At 42.6% G+C, this 22,382-nt stretch overlaps 1 protein-coding gene across 1 annotated transcript in view; it reads right to left on the reverse strand.

Moving 5' to 3' along the window:
• The window catches only part of CDK19 (cyclin dependent kinase 19), a 127,858-nt gene extending 112,558 nt beyond the window's left edge, over positions 1-15,300 (reverse strand). Inside the window, exon 1 of the mRNA XM_071548908.1 lies at positions 14,953-15,300. Coding sequence (XP_071405009.1) covers positions 14,953-15,080 — 128 coding nt within the window. The 5' untranslated portion in view covers positions 15,081-15,300. The remainder of the gene's footprint in view (positions 1-14,952) is intronic.
• Positions 15,301-22,382: the final 7,082 nt, after the last annotated feature.

Raw genomic sequence — 22,382 nt, forward strand, 5'->3', positions numbered from 1 at the left:
GTTGGTCTTAATTTATTTCTAGTTAAGAGTACACATGTTGCAATTCAATGCATGTACATTAGTTTGTTTTGAGAGCTACACAAGAAACTCAAAATATAATACAGTAAGGATAGTAAGCAGAATTTTAAAAGAAATTTATGACCACATCAGTCCTTTAAAATATTTGTCTTTCTTCACCTTCATGGGCAGCACCCTGCTGCTCTGTTAAAACTTCACAGTTCCTACAACCCAGACCCAGGCAAGTTCAATATAACATGGATACCTGAACTACAACTGGCTGGTTTTGGCCGTTAAGAGGATGGATGAAACCAGCAGACTGCTACCTGATTCTGCTATGATGAAAAGTTTCAGTGGTGTCTGTGGACTGCACAGCTGGCCTGTGTGCTGATGCATCCCTCAGAGGTTTGGTGGGAACCTTCTTCATGTTGCAAACAGAAGAGCACATGTCTGTAGGTCACAGGAAAGGACTTGTTGTAGTTTGGGATTATTATGTAAATTCTCTCCCCTGCCACTTAACTGCCCAGGCCAGCAGTTAACAAAAGAAGCAGTTAACTGTTGATCACTTGGGTGGGGGTGGGTTTGTCTTTTATTTTGGTTTTTTTTGATATTCTTTTCCAGTCTTGGCTCGGTGGAACACGGGAGTGGAGGCTCCGAGGAGGCAGGCTGCCCTGCTGGTTACTGCTGGGGCTTTCCTGGCTGTCTTGCTGCTGCTGTGCCCGGACTGCTTTCTGGCCGCGCTGCTGCTGCTGCCTGCCCCTGACTGGTTCTGGCTGCATTGCTGCTGCTGCGTGCCTTGGATTTGCTTCTGGTTGCTCGTGCTTTTCTGCTTCTTGGACAGGGAACACAGGGGGAAGAGATGAAGTCCATCTGAAAGCTCACTGCTCATCTGTCTCGCTGGAACGGGACTGAAACTCACTCTGCAGCCAGCCGGGCTGTGACATTGACACTTAAGTATAACTTTTCCTCCCGGAGAAAAACCTGCTGGGTTTTGTTGTTGTTTGTTTTTTTAATTTTTCTTGTGGTGTTGGGGAAGTTGGTTGCACTAGTCTATTTACATATATATATATGTATCAGTTATCCTTCTTGTATTAAAATTCCTTTTCTTATATTTGATAAAGAGTGGTGCGATTATCGTGGAGGAGGCCCCTCCCCCGCTTGTGGGTAAACATTTTGGTTTTTTACCCTCAAACCGAGACAGGACTTCACATAAAGAGCAGACGTGTATGTCACCTCACCTCCTTAAGCCTTGGGCTAGACTTTCCTCATAGTGGCAGTATTGCAAAACGTGGAATATATAACATTTGCCTAAGAAAAAAGGATGTTCTTTGATGTTCCATCTTTGTAGACTTTCAAGCCTAACCAACAAGACACATATTTAATCCGTGGAACAGACAGCAGCTAACAAGTTCTAAGTAATGTCCAGGTGTTAGAAAGACAAACTAGTTGTTGGCAGAATTGCCTTGTTAAGGTTTAGGGCTTGACACGCTTTGATGATCTCAGACCTTGGGGGGAAAACAAAGCTTGGTAGGAAGGATGTGTCACTGATAGTGGGCACACAGAATGTAGACTTTATGGGCCACAAGGACATTTGCCAGAACCCCCAAGATAAGGAAGACACTAATAAAGCCAACTCAGCAGTTGTGTTGAGATCAGCAACTGGGTGAAAGGTAATTCTGGCAGGGGGAGATCACGCAGATGCACAGACCACCAAATGAAAGGAAGACTGAGCATGGGACTAATTAGCATGAGAAGTGAGAATCATTAAGCAATATAGGTTCTTAATTAATAAGAGAACCACATAATTTGCAGCCAATGAACACCAATTCTTTTGTTTGCCCAAGTGTATAAATAGCAAAGAGTTTTGCTAGTTGGTGTACTCAATTTGTGGAATATCACTGAGCCCCTGAGCTTGGCCAACTCTGACATAAATAAACAATGTGTCTCTGGTGTGTAATTACTGGCTTGTTGCACACCAGGTAAGAATCCCTTTTTTGTGGACAATAGGAGTATGGGAAACCAACCTCCCCAGCAGACAATGACTATACAGTCTTTAATAGCTGAGCCTGTATCTTGTCTGAAACAACATCTACAAGTAAGCTTGGAAAGTGTGAACAAGATAATAAATTTACACCACACAGGACAGCCTTTACTCTGCAATACTAAAAGGAGCTAGAGAGCAAAGAGAATCTCCAAAGCTGGTCCAGGTAAACAAAAGGAAAATGGAATAGAGACAATATATGGAATGGAGACATCAAATACTGCATTTCTGAAATTTTTCTGTCTCAAGTCCTTATAATCTCAATTTCCAAAAAGGGGCCTAAATCCTGCACAGCTCATTGGTGTCACTACCTGATGACACCCACTAAACTCCACTAGGTCTCCCTCCAAACCTCCCAGATGATACCAGATACCTCAGTATATACATACAATAAAACACAAAGCCAGTATTTTTCTGTCTTCTGCTACCTCCAAGACTTAAAGCCTACACATGAAGCCCTTCCAAAATCTATGGACAAAGCCAAAAGGTAGAAGTTTGCATCATTTTTAGATGTTTCTCTTCTCAAAATGCAACTATGTCAAATTCCTGAACACTATGCATAGTTTCCTATTCTGTTTTCCAGTAATTGTACACACTTGCAATGTCAGGACTGATGTAAATGCATGCCCAGAAGAAGGTTACTTCAGGATTCAGTGTAATCTGACAATTTTAAAAACAATTACTTTTTTAATTAATTGGTTGGCTAAAAAAAACACAAAACTTTCAAGAAATAGGGTTTTTTGTTAAAATTAGCATTCTAAACTTAAGTCTACTATAAATTGGCAGAGACATTCAAATGCAGTGCGATCGATTACAACAATTAGACTGTAATAAAAAGTATCTGACTTTCATTACATGTATTATGAGAAACATGCAGCAGAACAGTTACACAAGTTGCAGACTGCTTAGCCTTCTGGAAAATCTGGCATGTTACAATCATATTAATCATATTAAAGCACCACTAGCATCAGAATACTAATAGACACTCAGTGTTATCATAGTACTGTATCAGAAATTGACCTATACCCAGATTTTGCTCTATAATCTGTAGACCATCTCGAGGTGTACTTCTAAACCACAATGTTGCTTACAGCTACCCTTGTGCTTGTTTATTCCTCTGAAAACCAGCTTATGAACTGAGGAGGAAATGCACATATTAAAGAATAAGGCAAGTTTCTTAAAAGTGATGCCAAGATAGTTGTCATTAAACACAACACCCTTACATTGTGTGCTTCCATAGAGCCTCACAAAAGATGCTAAATACCTATAAAAAATACCCCAATCTTCACTTAACATGTGTTCTTTATGTATGAGAGGACAGCTGATTAAAAAGACAAAACAGTGAATCTGAGCACTGATAAGAATTTCTGTTATTAAAAAAGATGCTTTTTCTCAGCTATGATTTCAATAGACTGGGAGTGAGGAGTAGAGGTCTCTTAATATCAGTGTGAGAAGACTGGAGCTACTCCAGCATCCTTACAAATAACCTGACTCAACTTCTGTATGTGCAGTGTGAGACAGAGCACATTTGTTACAACAGGAAAGTTGCAAAGCTGAAAAAACACCTTTACAAGAAGGTATAAGACCAGTATCAAACTCCATAAAGTCACCACAAGCTTTAATTTAATTAAGTCTGAAACGTAAAAGAAAAAAAAAAGGAATCTTTTTTTGAGTGGAGCATCTCCACATTTTTTTCTTCACTTCGGTATCAGCAAAGTAGGATTTCACAAAGTTTGATGCCTTTATTCCAGCTACTAAGAGAGACTTGCTACTTAACAACAATGTCTTTAGTCCGTCATGTTCTGCTTCCTTTGACCTTTAAAACTGCACGTCCCATAATCAGAATAGGCTTCTCTCACACTCTTTCCAAGGTTTAAAAGCATTACTTGGATGAAGTTTTACACTGGTTTTTCCCCTACCATTGAAGTAGTTGTAAAGGTAGAACAAATGGACATTCAACTTGTAACAGTCTTTTGGTTGTTCTTAACTGAAGGTCAAATTAAATTTGGCAATTTGTCTGCTTCTGTTTCTCATTTGGAGCATGACAGAACTGGGCAAAGGAACAACTGATTATCCAGTACAACGACTGGTTTTAATCAAAAGATATGAACATAAAGCTAACTTTGAAGTGTATTAACACCAAGGAGCACATGGCAATAACTGATACAGAAATGCTGTTGCAGGAATGGGCAACACCCACTGTCAGCTGCACTAAAGATAATGAACCTAAAAAACTAACACAGCATTTCTGAATGTGCAAAGTGTTAAATCTTAGCATGAATCTGTGATAATTCACGGAGTATTAACACAGGTGAGAATTTTCTCTAAACACCTTTGAATTTGCAGAACTCATGAGCCATAAAATAAGCTGCTCTCTCAAAACAACCTACTTAGGAGTCAAACAGTTAATCTCATGCTGCTAGAAATGTTGTGCATGAGTGATCTTTGCATCATCAGATCTGTTCAGGCTCTCAGACCCCAGGACATTACCAATGAGTTGGGAAAAGTTATAGCCAGGTGGGGGTTGGTCTCTTCTCCCAGGCACTCAGCAATAGGACAAGGGGGCACGGGCTCAAGCTCTGTCAGGGGAAATTTATGTTAGAGATCAGAAAAAAATTCTTTCCAGAGAGAGTAATCAGGCATTGGAATGGCCTGTCCAGAGAGGTGGTGGATTCCCCATCCCTGGAGGTTTTTAAACTGAGACTGGACATGGCACTGAGTGCCATGATCTAGTAATCAAAGTGGGGTTGGATTAAGGGTTGGACTTGATGATCTCACAGGTCTCTTCCAACCCAGCTGATTCTATGATTCTATGAAAATTGCAGGTGGAGCAGAATCCCAGCACCACCCGTCTGAATGTTTCCAAGTGCTCTAATAAAGACAGAAGAAGAAAGGAGGAACAAAAGAGGCTGAAAACCTTCTGGCCACATAAAAAGGATTGATTTTTCCTGCAACTAATGCATGAGGAAACCAGATACATTGCTCCGAAATAGCAAAGCATACCTCCGGATGTAGTTTCCATTCCAGCAGATCTAGCTTCTGCCTCCAAGTCAATTGCCTATAACATTTATTTTCACTTGATTACAAAAAGAAATCAATGGTACCTTCCACTTAAGACAGCACAGAGTGAACAAATTTATGGGTACCCATTTATGGGTACGCACGTTTAAAGCCATACTGTCCGAGACTGTGCCCAGTTCACGTCTGTACTCTTATTTAGCCCAGAACCCTTGTACTCAAGTGAACGGTCTGACACTGCCAGCACACACAGGAAGCCACGGCCACTGCTTGGCCTACTGGAAAGCCTAACCACAGTGTGGCTTCACCTACAAGACAAACAACTCTAGAATACTTCAGGATCATGAATATTGTAGAAAACAGATGGCAACAGAGGGAGAAACAAGCAGTTATGCAGTGGCCTCATTTGCGAATTTGTATGGCCAGACTTGGCAAATGCAGATTTGAGCAGGGCTCTCCCCACGTGGGTGTGCCCTTCCAGCCTGCATAGTGGATTTTTTAGGTGAGGCACAGCGTGCGCAGAACTGGCCCCACCGTTTAAGTCCTGAGGTCCATCTCCCACGGCCGAGCGAGCTTGGACAGTAACAGGGAAGTCCTCGGGACTGTCACAGCACCCGGTACTAACTGGGGCTGACCCTGCTGAGCATCCGAGATGTGACGGGATGGGATGGCAGGGAGGCATTGAACTGCCAGGGGATGGTCCCACTGAGACTGGAACTCAGGACCTTGGGATTCAGAGTCCAGAGTGCTCTCCTTTACACGACAGAACCACCCCCATTTGCAATTTTTTTTTAAATATTGCTAATTCCAGGAAAGACCGAAGCAAACATGAATAATGCCCTTCAGAGATCCACTATTCCGTAATCCCAGCTTCTCCAATCTTTCTCAGAACCACAAAAGTCAGCACTGCTTTCCAATAAAGTAAAATTAAAAGACCAAAAAAAACCCCATACCAACCAACATATCCAACTGACACTCAGAGATACCTATTTTGTAAAGGTCAGTTAACACTATGTCTACAACATTCCTTCCCTCTCAGTCTTATTAGATATACTAGTATTTCATAAACTCGCAAAAAACCTCCGCTGCTAAATGAAAGGATTGTGCTCCCACAGAAAAGCCTAAAAAAAATTAATAAAAGAATTCAGATACAGAAGTTAAGTATCAGTTGATTTAAAGACTCTCAGGATTTTGTTAAGAGGAACTAATTTTGATTTAAAAGATATCTGTGCTTTTTTCTTCTTGAATCTGTTGAGATAGTGAACTTCACAAGAGATACAATAATTTCTAGTATCATTATAACTAGCACTGTTATCTGTCAGTGATCTAACTTATAGTCAAGTGAACCATAAAAACCAAGCCCTCAGAGCTGGGAGGTCTTTTATAACCCTAAATTATTTAGATAACATGAAACTCCTAAGTCAAAACAATAAACTTCTTGTATTTGCTATACAAGTAGAAGCTGTTCTTCATTTCCTCAAGTCACATACTGAGTTAGCCAATTTATTCTAAAAGCAATTGTCCTGGACCAGTTTCAGCATTCCTTTTGGCAAACATACTGTTACTGAAATAAATAAATATTTTTTTAAGTTCTAACACTTTGCTTCAGTAAAAAAACTAAAATACAGAAATTGCAGCCTATGCCAGTTCTCAAATGCCACCAAAGAAGCTCCAAAAACGATGTATCTTTGGAAGCAGAATGTAAGAGCTGCCAGTTGCTTCTGCTGGTAATCCCTTCCCCTCTGACCACACAGGTAAACCCTCCCTTCTCCTGAACTGAGCATAAAGCAGCAGCCAGCACACACAAACACAATCTTGCTTCACAACACAGAACTTGGCAGCAAAATACAGAGGAGAAAGACGTGGGTCAGAAAGCACTTATGCAAATCATAAGCTTGATTAAGGTACAGAAGAGGCAAACAAGCCACTTCAGTAGGTATTGTCAAAATATATGGGAAAACTTAATGTTATAGAAAAATCTCCAGTGCAATTTGGTTAGCAGGTTCCACAGGATGTTCTGGTTATTTGTGCAAACATATCTGTAGGGTTATTAATCACAGCAATTTCTGGGACTTGGTAGTTTTGCTGATTTTTTTTTTCTTTTTAAACCACACATGATATGAAAATACCCATGTTGAAAATAAATTTCTGAAAGAAACTTCTACACTTCTACCAACAACATAACAGATTAGACTGGATGACCCAAAAATACACCAATACATTAAATTTCTATAGAATCACAGAATTGATTGGGTTGGAAAAGACCTCCGAGATCATCAAGTCCAACTCTTGGTCTAACCCCAGTCCATTTACCAGATCATGGCACTCAGTGCCATGTCCAATCTCAGTTTAAAAACCTCCAGGGATGGTGAAGTAGATCACATGAGAAGTATTTAGTTTCTGGCCTAGCCCTTGCTCTATCTTGGTTTGCACCCTCTTACCAGGTGGGGGGCAGAAAGGAATCTCTTCTTCTCCCTCAAGCTATTACTTCCATTTTTTGCAGTACTACTACTAAAAAACTCTTAACTCCCTCACTTAGTAACACAAAACCCGTTACCCTCTTCGTTTCTTTAAAAAAAAAAACCACTATACTTTGAGAGGTTTTCCTTCACAGTTTATTATGGACTAACTTATATATGACTCTTCCTCTGTAAGCTTTACAAAAATCTTCTCTGTTTCCCTCAAACACAACCTCTTCTACACCTTGGTCACTCTCTTTCTTCCTCAAGCTCCTACCACCACCACCACACCACCTTTGTGGTTGCCACAGTAGCAAACAAAACATCAGCTGAATGCTATTTGATTTGAAAGGCAATGATGTGCTGTACTGTACAGCTCAGTTCTGTACTTAGTTTCAGGCAGCGTCACAGAGTAAAGGACAAAATAGCCATGGGAGAAACCATACGCAAGAGTCTGTGGGAAGCATTAAAAATTACTCATCACCACTTGCACTATCTCCCAGGCAGGAAGCAAGGCCTGGGTAGAGCTGCACCAACTGCTTTCAGTAAGACAAAGTTATGAACTACTAATTATCTCTTCCTAGATGGGGGATTTTTCTATTAGAATGCCTTACAGGCAACCAGTTAGACAGGTCTGGTTTAGTCCTGCTGCTTCTCCTCACACATATTGAGAGCACCCCGTGGTAGTATTTTCACACAGGTAAATCTAGTATTTAGGTTTACTTAGCTTTTGAGAGATTACAGTGGGGCATAAATACCTTCAAGATAAGGTGTTCCATCGGGGAAAAAACTTATCAAAGTGGGAAGCAAACCACAGCCTTTCAGATATCATGACTGATTGAGATTTTGCTGCAGAGAGGTAATTGTTCAGGATCAAATACATTGCGTTCTGACTTTGGTCAATAATTGTGTGATTTAGCCTCTCCCAGGTTTGCCTTAGCAAATAGCAACTACCACTAAACACTGAAATTACTTACATTCAAGACAATGTCAAATAAAGGAAATAAGATGTAAATACATAAACTATTATAGACTCTCAAGTATCTTACAAGTATGAACTTGCAACAGAACATAATATTCCAGTTTCACATTCAAGAAAGTATAATTGTTGCCACATCAATGACTTGCCTCTCTCCTGACAGCATATGTAACTGCAGTACTCACGTACTCATTCCCTGGTGATTTTACTACCAACATTGTTCATTTCTACCATTTAGCCAACTCGAGTGCAACTTTTGTCTCCTGACACACTCCTACCACGTAACTTCAGTAATTTAAGTTTTACAGAGCAATCATGCGGGGAGAACAATACACAAATTAATTGCTACACGAACACTGATTTAAGAGATCACATCTTTTACACTTAAAGTTTTCTACCACCACAGTGACCTGAGTTGTAAGTGTGACCAGATTCAACTTCTGAACAATATAACAATATTAGCAGAAACCTCAAATATAGCAAGCTGCCCCAAGAGAAATTCTGTTTATCCAACGAAGCCATGCCTCACAGCAGGCTACTTTTTTCTCTCTTAATCTATTTTCCCATTTCTGCTTCAAACAACTAAGATTCATCAAATAAAAAAAAAACTAAAACAAAAAAGGTTACACAGCCAGAACCAAAAGCAGCATTCCTATGTTAGATTATACTTGCCACGGCTATGCAATTCATCCTTCTTTCTCTTCCCATCCCCTGCTTTCCAAAGAACACTTTGGGTAGGAAGGAATTCTCAATACCTAGTTCCACCTCCCCTGCCATGTGCAGGGACACCTTTCACCAGACCAAGATGCTCAAAGCCCCATCCAACCTGACCTTGAACACTGCCAGAAGTGGGGCACTCGACTCCTATGTGGACTCGGAAGCTGTAAGTTAAGAACTTGACATTAATGACTCCGCACACATGCATCAGTCTAAATAGGAAAAGAGACTCTCCTCCACAGTTACAAGCTTATAGTACTGAAAAAGAGGGTAGAGAGGAGGGAGAGAATATTTCATTTGTTTTCCCCTTCCTATGCCTGTATTCCACACTTCTGGACTGGAGTCACTGTTACCCAATTTCCAAAAAGGAATTCCATATTAGGAAGCTAAAGTGAAGCCTGTTTTATACTATCTCTACTGTTAATGTACCTGTAACTTTCAAACAAGAAAGTAATCTGCCAAGCTAAAAATAGTGGCTTTCTTTTTCTAAAAAGAAGAAGTATATTACTGCAGTAGCATATAAAGCCATGGGAGGTCCCATGGTGTAAAGGAGAGCACTCTGGACTCTGAATCCCAAGGACCTGAGTTCCAGTCTCAGTGGGACCGTCCCCTGGCAGTTCAATGCCTCCCAGCCATCCCATCCCGTCACATCTTGGATGCTCAGCAGGTCAGCCCCGGTTAGTACCGGGTGCTGTGACAGTCCTGAGGACTTCCCTGTCACTGTCCAAGCTCGCTCGGCCGTGGGAGATGGACCTCAGGACTTAAACGGTGGGGCCCGTTCTGCGCACACTGTGCCTCACCTAAAAAATCCACTGCGCAGGCTGGAAGGGCACACCCACGTGGGGAGAGCCCTGCCCAAATCTGCATTCGCCAAGTCTGGCCATGCATACATACATATATAGCTATGCACTTGTTCAGCTGATACACTGCACAACACACAGCAGTGCCAAAGGACAGCATGGCAGGAGGGTCTGCCAGGATAGTGCCAAACACACTGAGCAAGTGGTGAGACTGGGAACTGCCCAGGGTACATATCCTGGCTTTTCTGCTGCCATTGTTCTGACAGTTGACCACCCTACTGTATTTCTGTCATTCCCACTGGCTTTTTGAAAGGTGTTTTGAAACATACAGATTAAAGTAAAATTGCAAACACTTTTTTTTTCCTTTCCAAGTAGCTATACAAGTAATATTTTTAATAAACTCTGTTGCCAAAATCCAGGTAGTGAGCCAAAGAAAAATAAAATAACCACAGATTGAGAGAAAGCAGTCAGCTTAATTGTTTGTTTAACGGTAAGCAGTAGAAGCAATAACTAGAAAGGTTTTATTCACATGAAGATTTCAGCTTTTTCTAGTGTTGCATCTGCTGTCGCTGCTACAGAACGAGGAACAGAGTGGCCTATTTTCAACTTGACTCATGCATCCCACTATTCCTTGCGCTCCTGATTAACCAACAGCAGTATCTCTTCAGCTTGCTGACTCATGCAAATATCTTCCTGCAGGTGAACTGACATCCTGGTGAAGGAACAGAAATACTTTTCAGTAGTCTGGACTCAAACATTGATCATTCTGAAAGAGTAAAAGGAAATCATTCAGGCATATACAACAAACAGCAGAATTTCCAAGCCTCACTACATCTTAAAAATTGCCTCTTTTATGAGGAGATACAGGAAGTGAAAACGACTGAGAACAACATTGTAGCTTAAAGTGTGATCAAAGAAGTGGTAAGGAACATAATGCAGAGAGGTAAGGCATGAAGCAAAACCACACTTTCCTAACCATGACTGGAAAAATTGCATTCTTTGTTTCACTAGCCAGACGTGAATGCATCCAAAAAAAAAGAGCTAAAAACTTTACATTGACAACAGGATTACAATCATGAGGCTCATATCACAATTTACACCCTCAAAGCAACTTGGCCCAGTTTTAGTGTAAACTGAAATCACCCATCAGACAGCTTATATAAATATACCTATTTTCTATCCTTTTCAGATTACAAAGGTATTAATGAAAGTTTCATAAGTCCAAGTGCCTAATTTAGCTAAAAGTATAACCCAGGTAGTACCTCTAGACCTCATCTGACCACATAAACATCGCTGAAGTAAACAGAAGCTACAGGTGCTCAACATCTTTAAAAACATGTTCATGCAGTGCATGGAACTGTCACACCAACATTGTCCAAATCTGACTGCCTGTTTACAAAAAAAAAAATCTCTTAACTTTCATAGAAATCAGTCAGCTCACTAGAACCATGCCCAAGTGATATTCTACTCCAGGCTGAAAAAGCCAAACTAAGCTGTTGCTTTGTCAAAAAACTGCTTTTATGCCCAAGCCATTCATGGAAATCTAAGCAATGCAACCACTTTTTTTACAAGCATTTTATCGCACAGCTTGCCAAGCTCCATATAAACACATTTTACTATTTCATAAAATTTATATGCCAAGTTTTTGAAACATGAAGTGACAGGCTCTCAGTGAAATTTTTGCTGAGCTACAAAATTCTTATTGCCCTCAGGCACCCAAGACTGTAAACTGACTATATGAAACAAGTAGCCAGAATCTCTTCCTTTTACACAGGAATGCCTGGCAAATTGGAAATACTGAAACAGTCTCTACAACCAGCCAAATAAGAATTCCTTTACACGAGGCTCCAAATGCCCCAGCGATCAGCACACAATAAATATGCACCACTGCTAGTTTCCTGTTGCCAACAAAAGAAAAAGTTTCTCTCTGTTATTAAAGACCTCTTACACTTAAGAGCTAATGCTAAATATCCTCCAACCCTGAGACATACTTTAGCTAGATAACTACATAAGGAAACCACATTATCTTAATGACTGGTTGTTTTCTAATCTTTTTTCTAACTTGTTCTCATCTTACTTTCACCCAAGGTCCTAAAGTTACACAAAAGCAACTAAAAATGAACTCACCAATGCCATAAAAATGAAAAGCAAAACCAAACAACAATAACAAAAAGAATAAGCCAGTTTCCAAGCTTCATGATTAAAATCTCTTGAGTACAGATGAATATGTGCCTTATTATATGACATGTCAATCTAACTGACAGCACTGAAACTTTGCACTTCCATTTACCAGCTACCTTTCCTACTGCTCAAAGTCTCCCTTTGATTACTCCCAGCTTCAACACATTAGGTATCTTTTTATTGTGTTTACTTTTGCTTTACTATCCATTTGCATTTGTAATACTATTATTGTTGTAGAGCTTTTGAAGACATGTCCTCTCTGGTGCTTTGTAGCTCCAAAATAATTCCTGCAATGCTTTCCATTGCAGATAATGGAAATGAAACAGGAAAGTTAGAAACAGACATCGAATTTCCTTTTTTTTTTTTCATAAAATTGTAAACCCAAAGCTCTGATTTTTTATGCTGTTCTTACAAGCAGTAATTTTCAGATTACTATATCAAAGAACAGCAAAAAACAGTTAACTAGCATTTTTGTGGTTTTATTACAGCTTGAGCTCATATATCTCATGTACAGAGATAATAAATTAATTAAAAGTCACAAAAAAAGAAAAAAAGAAGAAACCACAACCACTTAACCCAAAAACACTGGGAAAGTTCAGTGGCAGCTTTAATACCCAAAAAAGCTTTAATATTTCCTTTTCAAGTTAGCTGTGCTCTAGTATTCCTAAGGTTGCAGGGCAAACTAGTCAGAATCAAAGTTCATTTCCCAGTATTTAATCCTCCACTGCAATTAGTGTGCTACCTTTCAGTTATTAATCACTCTGATACTGCAACCTCTCCACTCAGAGTTTAAATTTTTAAGACACATATGAATGTAATTTACTCCTACAGAAAAAAATCCCTGAACTTCTCTACTAATCGAAAGGAGCAGCACTCCAGTAACCACTTCCAAAATTTGATTTAAAAGTTGTCATTTTTCCACATTCAGTCTCTTCTTTTACTAAGTTCCAGTTGACTATAATGGAAGGCTATTCCTTTTAGCTTTCTGATAGAAAGGTATTCCCTCTAATTTGCATTTATATTTAACCAAATTTTACAGCATGCTTAGACCCTTCTGCAAACACAGAGCATGTTTGTGCACTAGTCACAGACCACAGTGAAAAGCGCTTAATGGCTCTTCTGAAAGCAAAGGGTTATATCTGGGACCAGGGCAGTCCCGTAGTGTAAAGGAGAGCACTCCGGACTCTGAATCCCAAGGACCTGAGTTCCAGTCTCAGTGGGACCATCCCCTGGCAGTTCAATGCCTCCCTGCCATCCCATCCCGTCACATCTCAGATGCTCAGCAGGGTCAGCCCCGGTTAGTACCGGGTGCTGTGACAGTCCCGAGGACTTCCCTGTCACTGTCCAAGCTCGCTCGGCCGTGGGAGATGGACCTCAGGACTTAAACGGTGGGGCCAGTTCTGCGCACGCTGTGCCTGACCTAAAAAATCCACTGCGCAGGCTGGAAGGGCACACCCACGTGGGGAGAGCCCTGCCCAAATCTGCATTGGAGAAGTCTGGCCATACATGCATACAGTATTTGGGATCACACCTGCACCAGAGCCTTGCTCAGCCCTCAGGACTGCTTCCCTTCAACAACTGCACACCAATCAAGCAATCCCAAATTATAATCCCAGCTCCCCATCACTGTCTCAACCACAGTACCGTGAAAAGGGCATCCACAGAATACCTATCCTATGGTGCCAGCTGTCTCCCCCCAGGAAGGGAAGGAACACTTGCTTAGCCAACACACGTGGGCTTAATGGCTAAATGACCTCTCTGGATCCAGCCACCAGTCAGGTGTTTGGGGACAGATGTATCGCGCTGTCTCACGGGAAACTGATGGAGACACAGCTCTCGCACACCTGTGCGTAGGTACTGGCCAGGAGCTGCCAGTTGTGCCTGCGAGGAGTGTCCCGGACACGCCATCCAGCCAAGCCTGCCCGGCACTGTCTTCAGCAGCGTTTCTTTATTCAGACTATTCTGAGTTGTAAGGGACCCATCGAGTCCAACACTTAAATTAGTGGCCCATACAGGGGATTGAACCCATGACCTTGGCATTATTATTACCAAGTTTTTAACCAACCGAGTTAACCTCAGGCGTTCCTGGGGTTGGGGCCACACCGGGCACCAACACACGTCCTGAGCGCTTCCCGGGCCGCTCCGAAGGGAGCGCAGGTAGCCAGGTGCTCCTCGCAGCAGACGTGCTCGCTTCCCTATCCCCTGCCAAATTCTCGGAGCAGAACGTCAAAGCACGAACGCGGTCACAACAAAAGATGAAAGCAGCGACCTCAAACACGGCGTGAATGGGCAAAGGCGACCCCAGGGTAGAGCTGCTGACACCGCAGCGCCAGGGATGGAGGGGGAAGCCCGGACAGAGCGGAACGTGGCTTAGGCTGGACATTGGGAATAATTTCTTCACAGAAAGCGTGATTAGACACCATCCCTGGGGGTGTTTAAGGAAAGACTGGGCATGACACTGAGTGCCCCGCTCTAGGTGACACGCTGATGTTCGGCCACAGGTCGGACTCGATGATCTCGGAGGTGTTTTCCAGCAATACGGACTCTGCGGTCCGAGCAGCCGCGGGCCGGGCACCGGGGCCGCTCCCGGCGCGGGCGGGGGATGCCCGGGCGGGCTCGGCGCTCCGGCCCCCGCGCAGCCACAAACTTTCCGGGGAGGGAGGAGAAGAGAAGAGGGGGAAGGACGGGAGGGAAGGACGGGAGGGAAGGGCGCCGGCACGGGGTAGGGGGAAGGAAGGGGGTTCTCGGCGCGGCCCTTACCCATCCTTGCGGCGGGCCTTGTAGACGTGCCCGTAGGTGCCTCTGCCCACCTTGCATCCCTCGTACTCGAACAGGTCCTCCACCCGCTCGCGCTCGGCCGCCAGCTTCGACTTGAACTCGTAGTCCATGTCTCGCCCATGGGCGGGGAGGGACGAGCGGGCAGGGGGCCGCGGTGGCCGGCTCAGCACCCGCGGCGGTGGGAGGCCCCTCCCGGCGCCGCCATGTGCGGGGCTCGGCGGGGGCGGCGGGGGCCGTTTGTTTTTGTTTTGGTTTGGGGCTTGTCGGCGGGGGAGGGGGCGCGCTCCGCCGCCGCCACCCGCTTCAACTCGGCTCCTCGCGGCGCGGCGCGGGGGCTGCCGGGACTCGTAGTGCGGCTGCGGGCTCCGGCCCCGCCGCCGCGGGCGGGAACACCGCGCGGCAGAACTACAACTCCCGGCATGCCCCGGAAGGCATCGGCCGGGCGGCGTCGGCGCACTGCTCTCCCCGGAGACACCAGAGCGTTTCAGCGGCCGGTGGGAACTTGCTGACTCTTCACATTGCGGGCAGAGGCGGGCGCGGCACCTTTGGCTGGCAGGGATAGAGGGAGGGAGGGACGGACAGAACGCACAGACCCCGCGCCCCGGGGCGCCCAACAGTGCGGCAACTTGTTTATGTCGCCAGCTGCCACTCACGAGCTGGCCCCGCCCCCGGCGGCTGCCCTCTGATTGGTCGGCCCTGTGATTGGTCGGGCCTCTGATTGGCCGACCCGGCGCGGAGGACGGGGCCACGCGGCGCCTGGGCTGTGTCGCTACGGGTCCGTGTTGGACACGGGAATTGTAGGGGTGAGGAGCGCCGGATGGTGCTCAGCACTCCGATCCTTCCTGGGAATATGGGTGCACACACAGCGTTTGCGCTCAGATACAGCCCACGCGTACGGCTACGCTTTTATGATCCGATGTCGCAGGAAGGCTATGCCACTTCGGCCCCAGGCAGATTTTCAGACGAGCACGGGGTTGCTTTTAGGTTCGGATTCATGCGGTATTTTGCAATCCCAGAAACTTTCAGACCTCTTAACAGTATGTCTCGGCCTCTCAGGGACTTTTTTTTGGTGAAAAGTATCACTCTGTGCAAGCATATTCACATTGGAAGTGCTAGCAGAGCTAAACAAAGAATCACACAAAATCACAGAATGAATTAGTTTGGAAAACACCTCTGACGTTATTGAGTCCAACCTGACCTAATACCACGATGGGAACTAGGCCATGGCATAACTGCTACATCCAGTGTTTCTTTAAACATGTCCAGGGACAGTGACTCCACCACCTCCCTGGGCAGCCCATTCCAATGCCTAATCACCCTTTCTGTGAAGAAATTCCCTCTAATGTCCAGCCTAAACCTCCCCTGGCACAGCTGAAGACTCTGCCCTCTTGTCCTATGGCTAGGTACCTTGGAGAAGAGGTCAGCCCCCCCATCCCCACTGGCTACAACCTCTTTTCAGAGAGTTTTGAACATGATGAGGCCACCCTTGAGGTGACCTTACACAGCCTGGAGGTTCCATCCTGCCCTGGAAGCAAGTGGCGTTCCCCACCTTGTGTGTTCAGCCTTAGAGTACAAGCAAAGGAAGCAGAATTAAATTAGAGGAGGGGAGAGTAAAAATGGAAGCTGGGCATATGCAGAAACCATCCTGGTTCATCCCTTGCCCAGCCATCATTGGTTACCTCAATGGAAAGTTTTTCCACATGCCGGATGGGAGGGGTGGAGGAGCTGAGCTGATGAGAAGCTCTCACTGCTGACAAAGCACAGGGAGGTGTCAACTGCACGATAAGGTGCAGTGCTATATATGATTACTGGTGCATAGCTAAGTCATGAGGTCGTAACCAGAAGTTTGCTTCTCAAGGAAAGGCAGGAGTATAACCATTTTGAGGTGATTATTTCTTCCAGGAGGCAATAGATGAATCAGAATTTCCCTAGTGCCAGGTAGCTAGCAACCAAAATTCTCAGAAAATTCCATCACTCCTTTACCAAAATAATATTTTCCAGAGACTTGCAAGTGCTTTTCTCTGCATTTGCAGATGTGGATCTTTCTGAACAAGGCCCGATCATGAGCTGGCAAGTTTCCTAAACAGGAAGAACAGCATCGATCTTTCAGTGTCAACGTTAAAGACATTTGCTAAAATTAGAGCTAACCATTTAAATTTTGCAAAGCATTCACATCTTTGGTCACGTAGTAGTCAAAACCACCACTGAGAAGAAAGAGATACAGACTTAAAAAAGGAAGGTTGTGACATGCCTGCTACCTGAAGCCCCCTCCTATTGAATGTAAATCCCCTTACTCCCATTGGCCCAAAGCCAAACCCCCTCTTGTTTCCTAGTGGTGGGTTTTGAATCCCTCCAAGGCCCATATAAACCTCTGACCAGCAATAAACGCACTCATCTTCTTCTCCTCCCTCTCTGGTGGTCTCTGTGTGTCCTTCTTAGGCTCTCGGGGACCATGTGGTCAGAGAAAGCAGGGAGCACATTTTCTCCTAGGTAATGGAATAAAATCATCATACTGTTGCAGATTGCATCCCTACAACAGACAGTAACCACAGACACAGAAGGAACCCCACAGGAACACTTATAGCTGTAAAAAGTTGTTCTATCCAGATACATTCAGCCAGTTTTAACATCAAGAGGAGTAAGAACTATCTTACTATTGGTAATAATAAACTCTTCAAGTAGTTTGCATTGCCCTCTTTGACCAAAAACATAGCCATTATTGCCCATTTTCACTACTAAGCATTTTGTTGTTACTCTTTCAATTCCACGATATATTGACAAGACTGTGTTTTATTATAATTCCATTGTAAGTCCATAGCACTGGTGAGAGAGGGCTAACAGCACCCCTCATTATAGAAGCCCAGCTAGACTGGCACTTGTAAGCCAAGGCAGCTTAATTTCTTCTCTACCCTACACTGTGCCCAGCTCCCTAGTGTTGCAAGCAACCATTTTATCCTTTCTTCTGTAAACTGATTGTGCTTTGCCAGTAAATGTTTTGGCCCTTGCTGCTGCTACTGGGAGCCTGTCCGAGAGAAACCTCTCTAACAGCTGGAAGCCTTTTAAAAATGTCAGACCTACATTTCCCTGTCACCAGCCCACATCCATCTTTTCTTCCTGTGCAAATACTGTCCTGAAGTAGCCTTTCCCACTCTCCTGTATGTACCCCTGCCAAAAGTATTTATAGACAGCAGTCTCATCCCCACACAGCCTTTATTTTGCTGGACTAATCAAGCCATGCTCTTCTCATTCCTCTCATGATTCCCACCAGTGGAAGCTGGACTGGTACAAAGCTGGTTATGGAAAATGCAGAATCTGTGCCCCAGTTCCTTCTCTCATGACACAGCTCTGCTTCTGGTTTCTGAATCTGTGTGTTGGCCACACAAAAGCCATTAAAAGCATAGAATCAACTAAGCAGAGTCAAGTGTAGGCCAACCCAGAGCCTAGTAAGAATAAGGCCACCTTCTCATTTGTGCAAAAGTTTTATTTCTTCATGGTTAAAAGATGGAAATGGGTACATTTGTTTCTTATTGAGACTGGAGCACACAGCAGGATTCCATGTCAAGTTCACAAAGATGGAGAAATCAGAGCTGTCAGGCCTGCTGGAGAACACCTGCTTGGCATCTCCTCTCCAAGTGGTTCCCAGAGGAGAAGCAGCAGCAGCTAGCAGCCATTTACAGAGCAGTGACAGTCCGAGAGAGACAGAACAGTACTCTAACATTGCCATTGCTCTTCCATATTAGTAGAATGTTGTGATACCAGTAATATATATGTAATAGCATTCACTTCTTCAAAAGTGTTTTATTAACTATATTATTTGCTTCTGGTCAGAAGATAAATGACTGTAGCTAATTTTTAATATGCAGTTTAATATTTGTTTAATTGTGCTGATGCAGAAAGTCTAAGTAGCCCCAGCAAAGAAAAAAGCAAATGATAGGTTTGCAAATTGCAAGCAGTATCTTTTTTCAGCCCGCCAGCCTAACTGAAGGTGCCTAGTTGTTGTTCATTAGTATCATCATTTCTTCCAAATCTCAAGTCACTGTGGTTAAATAGTGCCCGGACGTTGGAGGTGAAAGATGTTTTAAGCAAGACTGAAAGCTGACCAATTGAATATTCTCACCATCTCTTCAAACAATTCTCCAAGACAGATAAGACATGAACTTCTGATGTAAAAAGGAAAAATTTGGTCTTTGATGTCAAGAAGGTGAAACATACAGACCATTTTTCTTCTTTGTAGATTGCCCTGCATTTAAAATACACTCTTACTTTCTTTTTCGCTTGCTTCATTCCATGGACAGTCTCTTACAGTTCTCTCTTCATGTATTAGTGAGACCAAAAAATAAGTGGTGTTTTTTTTAAATTTTTCTAGGCCACATCTGGAAGTAGTTTCACTGTTTCTTAACTCACTTTCTTTGTAAGCTTTTACTTGTTAATCTAGTGGGAAATTTTTGGTTCTTAGGAATCAAGAGAACACTTTTTCCAGTATATCTTGAGTGGGATATTAATAAACATATACACTCGGTATTCACTTTTGTCAGTTACATTTAAAGCCAATGTTGCTTCATTTAAGAGTGGAAGGATACATCTCAGAAATGTGAAGGATATGAGTAGAGAAAATTTAGAATGAGTAGAGGTTTCACATGAACTGTATCATCATCTCTACAGAAGCAGAGAAAAACAAACTATTCAAAAAATGTAGAGATATATTTGGGATTTTTAAACATATTAGTGTGAGAGAGTAAAGAGCTTAATGAAAGTGGGACAGCATGCCAAAGGATTTCTAATAGGGATAAGTTAGAAAGTCTTCAGCTACCTGTCAGTTCGTATGTTATCATTTCCAGTAAAACTCTGAATTTTGCAATCTTTTATGTCAATTAACTTCTAAACCCCAAAGTAAAAGTATTAACCTTATTATATAGGTTTTTAAAATACAGTGCAAAACTAAGGGACTTTATCAAGATTTAAAGTAAATCTAAGGAGCATGCTAGGAGCAGAGGAAAGGAATACTGAATTCTGCACTTATGGTATAATTATTTGGCTAGCTCTGTTTTGTTGGGGAGGGTTTAATTCACTTTTATAGTGCCATAATCAAAATAGTACTAAGAAATCTTTTGCTGTTTTTCTTGAGAATAATCCAAGAACCTGGTCCCAGAATAGTCTGTACTGCTTTACACCATGGGTTTTTTTCCCGAGAAAAAGAAAACCTTCACAATGCTATTCCCTACCCCTTTTTACAGACTGGCAAGATTGAACAGTTTTGCTGGTACAGAAAAATCAAAGGTGAGCAATTCAGATCTATAAAGACCCTGTGAGACTGAAGGCAGATATCAGCTGAGAAGCAGCAAGGCCACAGCTGCTATTGTCCGGTAAAGGAGAAATCACTCCTCAGGGGTCCTTAGCAACTCCCCAGAAGTTTCTCATGAGAACTCCTCAGGTTTCCCACAAGACACTGGAGATGTTCCTGAAAACAGTCGGGATGATTTCACCAAAACACTGGACTTGTGAGATATGGATTATAACCAATTGGAATTTGTAGATTGATGGTGTGATATTCAATTTAGCCAATGGAATGTAGCCTTAACCCTATATAAACCATGTGCAGCATGTAATAAATGGCATTTGCTTGATCACATTGGTCTGGTGCGTGGTGTCCTTATTCCTCCATGTATTTATTATTTACTTTACAGTTACCTGACAAAAACAAGGTAATTCAACATTCCACAACTAAAAAACTATGAGAGACAGCAAAGTAAAAGTGAAATAATTCCGTGTTGCTCAGTGTTCATCATTATGCCACTGTACCTCAACCTTATTGCTGATCAACTAGTGTAACCATCTGTTTCTTAGGATATCCACTTACTCCCTGTGAATTGTGAAGAAAGATGGACAAGCTTCTTTCATTTGAGGAGCAGTGTGCAGTATTGTGGGTTGGCTTCAGTTTGACAGAGAAAAAATAAACCAGAAAGCCAGAGGATACGATTAACTAATGCCTTTGTGTTCAAATCTGAGAATCGGCATGACAACTGGTTTATAGAGCAAGCCAATACCTCCAAAGCAGAGATTTAGATAAAGCCTTGCATTCCAAAGATGTTGAAGTTGCCCATAATTATGGAGAAAGCATAAATTCTAATTCCAAATACAGCAGTCTAAAATTTCATCTGTTGGAGCTGCATGGTCAGTGTAACTGAGTTGCCTTGCCTGTGTCAGTATACACAGTTTCAGCCTTCCAGCTCTGTTAGCATCCTCATTCTACCACCACCATATTCCATCTGTGGTATTTCTTTGCCTGTTGTTAACGTTTTCAGAAGTTAAATAATTCTAAACTTTGCTGTAGAATCCACTGGAAAAGTCACTAGCATGTAATGAAAAAGGAAAGATGTTTCTTTAATGATATTTGAAACGTACAGAAGAGAATACAGCAAAACTGCTCTGTCTGATATCTTTCTGCAGTTAAATTCCTTCCCACTAAAGAAGAAGTCTGCTAAACAGACAACCTGAACTGCATCAAGTTTTATGTTTTCAACTTTCTCCTTGGATATAGTAAGTTTTCTACCACTGTACCTGCAGAATCCATCCTAAATATAAACTACAGCTACAGAACAGTATTTCATGGCAGGTCTGTAGAGCATGCATAGTTTATATATACAGATTCTTTAGTCTTGCCCCTAGCCAAATAGAGTGTGATTACAAGCGTTTTCAACAGCAAATGTTCAAAACGGTGTTAATAAGATGATTATCTTTGGGTAAGAGACATAGGACTAGAAATAACAAACATCAGTTGTACCAAGTTTGATGTGTATATATAGGAAAACCTTTAAGTGATAAAGACCATTCCATAATTAATTGTCTGAAGAGACTATGTAGTCATTAGACTACAATTAAAATAATTAGATATTTTTAAGAAAATATTAGATAAACCTCTGTCAGAAGTTTTATAGGTTAGGTACCACTAACAAGATGAGAAATTAGATTTCTTGTTTTTCTTTCCATCCCTATTTTCCCATGTCGCTGTTATTCTATATGACATTAGAAGGACCCTCAGTTCATGGACTAACCAGCTAAAAGACAAAATACAAAAGAAAATCATGAGTTTTCCTGAGAGAAGGGTTATCCCACACGGATGCGTACTTAACACTGAACTGTTCACAGTTCATAAGTGAACTGGGAAAAGGCATGAATGATGATGTGACAACATTTGAAGAAACATATCTAATAATTCACATCTAAAGTTGATTGAAAGGTGCTGCAAGGGGCTTCCACAACACTGTGTGAGGAGTGGTAGTTGAAAAGCAGCGTTCCAAAGTTCAGCATAATGCACATGGGGGTTAAAACATACAGACATGATGATGAGCTCTAAAAGCTAGTATCAGCCAGGAAAAGCCTTAAAGTCACTGTGAGTAGTTATCTGAAGAAAG

This window comes from Pithys albifrons, chromosome 2, assembly GCF_047495875.1.
Source record: "Pithys albifrons albifrons isolate INPA30051 chromosome 2, PitAlb_v1, whole genome shotgun sequence".
NCBI classification, from domain to species: Eukaryota; Metazoa; Chordata; class Aves; order Passeriformes; family Thamnophilidae; genus Pithys; species Pithys albifrons.